Source organism: Portunus trituberculatus, chromosome 47 (genome assembly GCF_017591435.1).
Source record: "Portunus trituberculatus isolate SZX2019 chromosome 47, ASM1759143v1, whole genome shotgun sequence".
Classification (NCBI taxonomy): domain Eukaryota; kingdom Metazoa; phylum Arthropoda; class Malacostraca; order Decapoda; family Portunidae; genus Portunus; species Portunus trituberculatus.
The window spans coordinates 30,981,412-30,991,411 of NC_059301.1; the positions used below are offsets into that span (position 1 = coordinate 30,981,412).

At 41.0% G+C, this 10,000-nt stretch overlaps 1 protein-coding gene across 1 annotated transcript; it reads right to left on the reverse strand.

The window, feature by feature from the left end:
• Nucleotides 1-4,068: 4,068 nt before the first annotated feature.
• Nucleotides 4,069-6,334, reverse strand: LOC123520703 (chymotrypsin BI-like). The gene is made up of 7 exons (XM_045283236.1): nucleotides 6,190-6,334; nucleotides 5,948-6,029; nucleotides 5,671-5,809; nucleotides 5,337-5,503; nucleotides 5,125-5,211; nucleotides 4,552-4,688; nucleotides 4,069-4,331 (listed from the first exon to the last, which is right to left on the reverse strand). The coding sequence occupies exons 1-7, from the start codon at nucleotides 6,328-6,330 to the stop codon at nucleotides 4,176-4,178; spliced, it is 909 nt and encodes a 302-aa protein (XP_045139171.1). The 5' UTR covers nucleotides 6,331-6,334; the 3' UTR covers nucleotides 4,069-4,175.
• Between the last annotated feature and the right edge of the window lie 3,666 nt (nucleotides 6,335-10,000).

Consider the following 10,000-nt stretch of genomic DNA (forward strand, 5'->3'; position numbering starts at 1 on the left):
ACTTATATGAATTCAGGCGTCAGTTTTACTTAACAACCAATTGTTAACTCTGTACATGCCTTATCCGACCATGCATGGTGTACTCTTTACATGTATGGGAATATTCCACTCGCGCAATTTTTCTTAGACAGGATGAAATCAAAAGCTTCTCGTATCATCAATACTTCTCCTTTGACTGACTGTCTTCAGCCTTTCTCACAGCCGGAATGTTGCATCTTTTGGTATCTGCCACCGCTATTTTCATGCTAACTGCTTTTCTGATCTTTCTAACTGTATGTCTCCCCTCCTCCTGCGGCCTTGCTGCATAAGGCTTTCTTCTTCCTTCCATCCCCATTCTGTCCAACTCTCTAATGCAAAAGTTAACCAGTACTCTCAATCATTCATACCTTTTTCAGGTAAACTCTGGAACTTACTATCTGCTTCTGTATTTCCAGCTTCCTGTGACTTGACTTCATTTAATGTTTCGAGACATTTATCCCTTTTTGGCTAAACTCTTAGACCTGCAAAGGGACTGACAACTAAGTGGGCTTTTTTTCGTTTTATTTTGCTCTTTTTATTTTATCTATTTTTTTTTTTTTATTTATACCATGTGGGCTTTTCACGGGAATTTATGGGCTAAAGGGGATACTTTTTGGGGTCCCTCCTATCTCAAAGCCCACCCGCTAGGAAACCGTTGCCCGGAGTGAGGAAGCCCATCCTACACTCGGACCGTGGACAGGATTTAAACCCGTGCGCTTGGAGACCCCTCGGACCCCAAGCACGCATGGTTTCACTGTACCACGGCGGCCAGCTTTCCCCTTTTACATAAAAAAAAAAAATTTTTCGTGCTAGGGAGTGCCATAATAAACGTCACACAGACACTTCCCTCCTCACTGAACACGATAAGATCAAGGAAAAGAAAAGAAATAATGAAAAAGCTATGAAAGGTAAAGTCAAAGAGGTGGGAGTAATTGACATTTATCGATGCCACCATAACACAGTGGCCTCCTCTCGCCACGCATAGCACGAAGTTTGGAGTAGAGGCAGTTTAACCATCTATGCAAGGCAGTCATCTAACATGATTATAATATTTTTGAGAACTAAAGAGACCTGATATTAATCTATAAATCTCCCATTCTTTGCTTATCCCAACGGTTTATCTTTGTTCGTTGCATTAAGAAGACTACGCTCAGACCTCCAGACTCTATCTCAGAGTATTATAAACTCTATCACTTTCTCATTCTTCTCTGGTCTGAAAATTTGCTCATTCTCCGGCATTTCCTTCATATTTTCCTCGGTAATGGCAATTAAAAAAATACTCTTTCAGAGAGAGAGAGAGAGAGAGAGAGAGAGAGAGAGAGAGATTATCAAATAGACTAGCATTATTGAAACCGACTCAGAAATCATGAAATGTCAGAAAAAAATGCTTTTTTCCTAAAATTGCCAGATAAGAAGTGATGTAAAACTTTCAAGGCAGGCAATTATATATATATATATATATATATATATATATATATATATATATATATATATATATATATATATATATATATATATATATATATATATATATATATATATATATATATATATATATATATATATATATATATATATATATATATATATATATATATATATATATATATATATATATATATATATATATATATATATATATATATATATATATATATATATATATATATATATATATATATATATATATATATATATATATATATATATATATATATATATATATATATATATATATATATATATATATATATATATATATGTGTGTGTGTGTGTGTGTGTGTGTGTGTGTGTGTGTGTGTGTTTTATGTCAGGAAGAGCGCCAGCCAAGGGCAAAAAAATAAAAGAAATATAAAAAAAAAGGGCTACCGTGCTGTCTCTCTAAAAAGTGGAATAGCGTCAGCCAAAATTAGGGAGCAAATGCCTCGATACCTCCCTCTTAAAAGAAGACAAGTCGTAGGAATTCGGAAATACAGATGCAGGGAGGGAGTTCCAGAGTTTACTAGTAAAAGGTATGAATGAATGAGAGTACTGGGTAACTCTTGCGTAAGAGAGTTGGACAGAATAGGGATGAAAGGAAGAAGAAAGCCTTGTGCAGCGAGGCCGCAGGAGGAGGGGAGGCATGCAGTTAGCAAGATTAGTAGAGCAGTTAGCATGAAAACAGCGATAATAGATAGAACGAGATGCAACATTTCGGCGATGAGAAAGAGGCTGAAGACAGTCAGAGAAGGGGAGTTGATGAGACAAAAAGCTTTTGATTCCACCCTATTTAGTACTGGTAAAACTGTGTGACTGGAACTCCCCCCAAACATGCAAAGAGTACTCCATACACGGGCGGATAAGGCCTTTATACAGAGTAAGCAGTTGGAGGGGGGAGAAAAACTGGCAGAGAAGCCTCAGAACGCCTAACTTCATAGAAGCTGTTTTAGCAAGAGATGAGATGTGAAGTTAAGATTATGAGTAAAAGACAGACCAAGAATATTCATTGTGGAAGAGGGAGACAGCTGAGTGTCACTGAAAAGGAGGGGATAGTTGTCTGGAAGGTTGTGTCGAGTTGATAGATGGAGGAATTGAGTTTTTGAGGCATTGAAAACTACTTGATTTTCTCTGCCCCAATCGGAAATCTTAGAAAGATCGGAAGTCAGGCGTTCTATGGCGTCCCTGCGTCATCTGTTGACTTCCTGACTGGCAAAACGCCAGATGCACCTTCGCTTTGGGGGATCCTGTGGAGGGATTGGAGAAATAGCACAAGATACAGAAATGAGATTGTGATCGGAGGAGCCCAACGGAGATGAAAGGGTGACAGCATAAGCAAAAGGATTAGAGGTGAGGAATAGATGAATAATGTTGGGCGTGTCTCCAAGACGGTCAGGAATACGAGTTGGGTGTTAAACCAATTGCTCTAGGTCATGGAGGATAGCAAAGTTGAAGGCTAACTCACCAGGATGGTCACTGAAGGGAGATGAAAGCCAAATTTGGTGGTGAACATCGAAATCTCCAAGAATGGAAATCTCAGCGAATGGGTAGAGGGACAGAATGTGCTCCACTTTTTAAGTTAGATAGTTAAAGAATTTACTATAGTCAGATGTGTTAAGGGAGAGATAAACAGCGCAGATGGATTTAATTTGAGAGTGAAGATTCAAGAGTGTGGGCACAAGAGCAAATTAAGTCGTTGCGTACATAGACGCAACATCCAGCTTTGGAACGAAAATGAAAATAAAGAAAGTGGGAGGGAACAGAGAAGTTGCCTCAGACAGCTGTGTTTCGGTGAGGAAAAGTAGATGAGGTTTAGTAGAGGAGAGGTGGTGTTCCACAGATTGAAAATTAGAACTAAGACCGCGCATGTTGCAGAAGTTAATGTAGAAAAAGTTGAGGGAGGTGTCAAGACATTTGGGGTCGTTATCAAGAGAGGTGTCCGACCTGGGGACATTTTTGGTCCCTTCCCCAGAATGAGACTCCGAGGCATTGATTGGAGTTCCCATTTTTCTTTTAAATTTTGATTTTCAAGTGAAGGGTGTATGTGTGGTAAGTGCATGTAGTTTTCTGTGAAGAAGGAGAGTTGTTTTTAAAGGGGAGGCTGTGACTGTGTGTGTGTGTGTGTGTGTGTGTGTGTGTGTGTGTTTGTGTTTCACTGTTTGATGTGCTGCAGTCTCTGACGAGACAGCCAGACGTTACCCTACGGAACGAGCTCAGAGCTCATTATTTCCGATCTTCGGATAGGCCTGAGACCAGGCACACACCACACACCGGGACAACAAGGTCACAACTCCTCGATTTACATCCCGTACCTACTCACTGCTAGGTGAACAGGGGCTACACGTGAAAGGAGACACACCCAAATATCTCAAACCCGGCCGGGGAATCGAACCCCGGTCATCTGGCTTGTGAAGCCAACGCTCTAACCACTGAGCTACCGGGCGTGTGTGTGTGTGTGTATGTGTGTGTGTGTGTGAAGACTGCATTAATGATAACATTTGATAGATGAAAAATGTACTACATGCTAATGTGGCTTACATCCTATGTTAAGATACATGATGAAGAAAATAAACATTATTTTTCAAGATTTTATTTGGAGTACTGACGTGATATTTTCGTCAGCTTTCCTCTGACACGGAAGAATTGTCTTGTGTGGAGGAAGTGAGGGATTTTTATGCTGCTCAGGGGGTGACGCCAGTCTTTTCCTGGATCCAGTCCAGGTAGTGGTGCACGCGGGTGAAGGCAGCGGGGTAGCCCTTCTCGCAGCCAGCAGCGGACCCGAAGGAGGTGATACCGTAGGTCTTGCCGCCCTTGTTCAAGGGGCCACCAGAGTCACCCTAAGGAAATAGATATATAGCTATATGAATATTAACATAAACAAACAAATTAAGTAATAGATAATGCTTGAAAAATCACTTGCTTGTGCACACACACACACACACACACACGCAAACACAAATACGATAAAGAATTATATATATATATATATATATATATATATATATATATATATATATATATATATATATATATATATATATATATAATTATCATTACGTTGCAAGTGCTGTGGCCACCGGTACCATCGATGCAGACGACGCCACTTCCCACAATGCCGTACACAGCGTTGCAATCGTCGTTGCTCATGACGGGCACTGTCACTTGGCGGAGAACGTCAGAGATTCCGCTGGCGCCTGTGGTAAGGTGACATTTGTGTGGTATAAAGAAAAAAATCCCATTTTTTGTGCTATCTTCAAGTCATCGGCATAATGGCCTCAATAATATCACAATACTTTGACGTGAATGTAAATAAAAATTAAAAATAAGAGGGATTTCGTACGTTTCAAACATCTATTCTGCAGAAAGAAAAATACAAAATTAAAAGAAATGTTAGTGGACTGTGGAAAGGAAGTGTTTTTTGAAAATGACACATCGTGTGTTGATAATTATATAATGAGTGGTGCTTTCTTCCCAGTGGCGTGGTTTTAATCAACATGTTCATTCAAGTTCTGGCTGTCTTTCTTTGAGTTGGTGATATGCAACACTCATCTATTTTAGATTTTAGCATTTGCTATCATGTTATTGTTGTTTATGCTTTAAATGATTATTTCAGGAAGCTGTAACACTTACTGTCGGAGGGCCTGCCCCAGCCAGTGGGGGTGACGAGGTCTCCCACATTCACATCAGATGAGGGCAGTTTGACAGCCTGGATGTTCTCTGCGGAAAATTGATATCTTCTTAGACAACAGTATGAGTAGAAGTAGTACATAACAGTAGAAAAAATGTTTTTCCGAAAAAGGCATGTTTGTACAGCAAAGTTAACAATGATGTTTTTTACTCACGATTGAAGGTCACAGGCGACGGCAGCTTGACGAGGGCAAGGTCGTTTGTCAGCAGGAAGGAGTTCCAGTGCTCATGGGTGAAGAAGTTCGTGCTTGTCATGCTCACCTGAGAGGGCTCGTTCTGGCGGATGTTGTGGGCACCCATGACGACATCGATGAATCCAGCGCTGAAGCAAGATGTAATTATGTTCAGGCCTCAGATCACGTTCGGTAGGAAAAAGAGTCCAAAGCTATCTCTTTGCTCTTTTTTTATTTTCATTATTGTTTATCTATTTTTTTTTTTTTTTTTTTTTGAACTAGAAGACGCATCAGTCTCTTGCTGTGATCAACTTACCCGTCAGCGCAGTGAGCAGCAGTCAGCACCCATTCGTTGGAGATGAGGGAGCCGCCGCAGAAATACATGTTGTCAATGAAGAGAGCCACCTGGTGGGGCCACGAGTGGGGTGTCGCCTCCTCCCCGCCCACGATGCGAGCTGTAAGGATTCCTCCATTACCTCCTGATTGAACCAAGGATCCCTCATGTCTTTTTCAAAGCAGTAATGAAAATGTTCTTATTCGACTTTCCAGCACACATAAAGAAAGGAAAAAACATGAGTTTTGAGAATACCCACCGGACTTGACGGGGCCAATAGGTGTGACCAATGGCTTTGGAGATTTCCAGTGCCATGGCTTGCCCGCCGCGGGATTACCGCTCTGTGGAAGTAAAAGAAAAATGCTGATTGTAATCCATTCTATTCTAAACGTCTTTTTTTTTTTATAGATAACTCTCCACATTTACTTGCATTCCGTAAGAGGTAATGGATGTGACACAGTTGGCGTTCAAGTTATTATAGCAAGGCACGTGGCTACTCACGGCGACAGCACCGCAGACAAGGAGAAGGGCGAGCTTGGCAATCATGCTGGCAGCTACCTGACGAAACTCGGAGTGTATGGCCATTTTATACAAAGATGCCTCGTTAAGGGTTACCCAAACATATCTTTGCCTCATTACCATCTGTATGTTCCCATGAGATTGAGTCTATTTACTGATAAGCATTATTTTTTTGTGTCAAGACAAACGTTGCTCGGTGTTTCATTGTCTGATAATTAGTGAATAGACCTACTCTAAACTTAGGTGTTATTGTTTTTGCAGTTAGATTTAGCGAAATCAACTAATAAAATAAACAAATGAATAAATATAATCAAGGCAATATTATAATATCTTTATATCTATGAAAGTTCTGGAAGGGGAAATGTGTTGTTGTACTATAGCTGATTCACCTGCGTCACAAGAATTTGTGGTTGTTGTTAGTGATGCAGTGCATTGTGTTGGCACAGACACATCTTATTTAACTAGTCCTCTCATGGAGCATAGAAGAGTCTTGAACAAAACGGGTAACAATCTTGTTAACAATGCTGCCTAAGCAGATCTCTGCCTTGATGCCCATCTTTATCCCTCCCTTTCCCTGCACCCACAGTACTTGCCAGTAGCTCATACATCATGCAGTGAGTTGCGATCTCGCACGGACCTTGGTGTAGATCCTGGCAAATACAATCAGACTACCTTCCTTATTCTGAAACAATTCTGCACCACATCTCTACTACATTTAGTTAGCGTTGGCTCCAGAGACGTTACACGAGCCTTTAAGAGTGTTGCTATTTTTTGAGTGACAGATTAACGAGATTTCTCCATTGTTAACGGAAGGAACAATCTCAAAAATAGTCATGATTGGAAATTAGTCGTACTTACATGCAATTATTAATCAAGACTTCATGCTTTAGTTGACAGCAAATTTTCGGTGACTGAATTAAAATCTAACCTAATCTAACCTAACTTAACCTAACCTAATCTAACCTAACCTCACCTAACCTAACATCACCTCACCTAACCTAACCTAACCTCATCTCACACTCACCTAACCTCACCTCATCACACCTAACCTTAACTAATCTAGCCTAACCTATACCGTAAGTATGCATAGGCTGTTGCATAGGTTAATCGGATTTTTTTCTTTATGTAGGAGAGAAGTCCAGCCAAGGGCAACAGAATGTTGAGAAAGAAAAAAAAAAGGCCCATTTTAGTGCTGGTTCTCGAAAGATAAAAAGGGTTAGCCAAAATTGAGGGGCAAATGTCTTGATAACTCCTTAAAAGAAATTAAGTCGTAGAAAGAGGGAAATACAGAAGCAGGCAGGGAGTTCCAGAGTTTACCAGTGAAAGGTATGAATGATTGAGAGTACTGGTTTAACTCTTGCGTTAGAGTTAGACTGAATAGGGATGGAAGGAAGAAGAAAGCCTTGTGCAGCAAGGCCGCAGGAGGAGGGAAGGCATGCAAGATCAGTAAAACAGTTAGCATGAAAATAGCGATAAAAGATAGCATGAGATACAACATTTCGGCGGTGAGAAGGAGGCTGAAGACAGTCAGAAAAGGGGAGCTGATGAGACGAAAAGCGTTTGATTCCATCCTATCTAATAAAACTGTGAGTGGAACATCTCCCCACCCCCCCACTAAATGCGAAGAGTACTCCATACAGGGGCGGATAAGGCCCTTGTACAGAGTAAGCAATTCGAGGGGCGAGAAAATTGGCAGAGACGACGCAGAACTCCTAATTTCATAGAAGCTGTTTTAGCTAGGGAAGAAATGTGAAGTTTCCAGTTAAGATTATGAGTAAAGGACAGACCGAGGATATTCAGTGTGGAAGAGGGAGACAGCTGAGTGTCATTGAAGAAGAGGGATAGTTGTCTGGAAGGTTGTGTAAATTTGATAGATGGAGGAATTGAGTTTTTGAGACATTGAAAACTACTAGATTTTCTCAGCCCTAATCGGAAATCTTAGAAAGATCAGAAGTCAGGCGTTCTGTGGCGTCCCTGTGATTTGTTGACTTCCTGAAGGGTTGGTCGTCTCTGAAAGGACGTGGAAAGATGTAGGTGGTATCATCAGCGTAGGAGTGGATAGGGCAAGAAGTTTGGTTAAGAAGGTCATTAATGAATAATAGAAGAGAGTGGGTGACAGGACAGAACCCTGAGGAACACCACTATTAATAGATTTAGGAGAAGAACAGTGGCCGTCTACCACAGCAGCAATAGAACGGTCGGAAAGGAAACTTGAGATAAAGTTGCAGAGAGAATTATAGAAGCCGTAGGAGGGCAGTTTGGAAATCAAAGTCTTTATGCCAGACTATATCAAGAGCTTTTGATATGTCTAACTACAGCAAAAGTTTCACCGAAATCTCTAAAAGAGGATGACCAAGACTCAGTAAGGAAAGCCAGAACATCACCAGTAGAGCGACCTTGACGGAAGCCATACTGGCGATCAAATAGAAGATTGTGAAGTGACAGATGTTTGAGAATCTTCCTATTCAGGATAGATTAAAAAAACTTTAGACAAGCAAGAGATTAAAGCTATAGGGCGGTAGTTTGAGGATTAGAACGGTCACCCTTTTTAGGAACAGGCTGAATGTAGGCAAACTTCCAGCAGGAAGGAAAGGTAGAAGTCGATAGACAAAGTTGAAAGAGTTTGGCCAGGCAAGGTGCAAGCACGGAAGCACAGTTTTGAGAACAATAGGAGGGACCCCATCAGATCCATAAGCCTTCCGAGGGTTTAGGCCAGCGAGGGCATGGAAAACATCATTACGAAGAATTTTAATTGTAGACATGAAATAGTCAGAGGGAGGAGGAGAGGAGGACAAGCCCAGAATCATCCAAGGTGGAGTTGTGAGCAAAGGTTTGAGAGAAGAGTTCAGCTTTAGAGACAGAAGAGATGGCAGTGGTGCCATCAGGATGAAATAAAGGAGGAAAGATGAAGAAGTGAAGTTATTTGAGATGTTTTTGGCTAGATGCCAGAAGTCACGAGGGAGTTTGAGTTTGAAAGATTTTGACATTTTCTATTTATGAAGGAGTGTTTGGCAAGTTGAAGAACAGACTTGGCATGATTCCGGCAGAAATATAAAGTGCATGAGATTCAGGAGATGGAAGGCTCAAGTACCTTTTGTGGGCAACCTCTCTATCATGTATAGCACGAGAACAGGCTGAGTTAAACCAAGGTTTAGAAGATTTAGGTTACGAGGAAAAGAATAAGGAATGTACGCCTCCATGCCAGACACTATCACCTCTGTTATGCTTTCAGCACAAAGAGATGGGTCTCTGACACGGAAGCAATAATCATTCCAAGGAAAATCAACATAAATACTTCCTCAGGTCTCCCCAAATGGCAGAGGCAAAACGCCAGTGACACCTCCGCTTAGGGAGATCCTGGGAAGGGATTGGAGGAATAGGACAAGATACAGAAATGAGATTGTAATCGGAGGAGCCCAACGGAGATGAGAGGGTGACAGCATAAACAGAAGGATTAGAGGCGAGGAAGAGATCAAGAATGTTGGGCGTATCTCCAAGACGGTCAGGAATACAAGTAGGATGTTGCACCAGTTGCTCTAGGTCATGTAGGATAGCAAAGTTGAAGGCTAGTTCACCAGGATGATCAGTGAAGGGAGAGGAAAGCCAAAGCTGGTGATAAACATTGAAATCTCCAAGGATGATCTCTGCAAAAAGGTTGAAGGACTTTGGAAGTTAAATGAAGGGAACTCCAAGGATATGCCTCAACTTTTGCAAAATACCTCACATTCAGTTTGGGGAAAAAAAAAAAAATTGATATACCTGGAAGACAAGACATGAAGCTTTCCTTCTACTG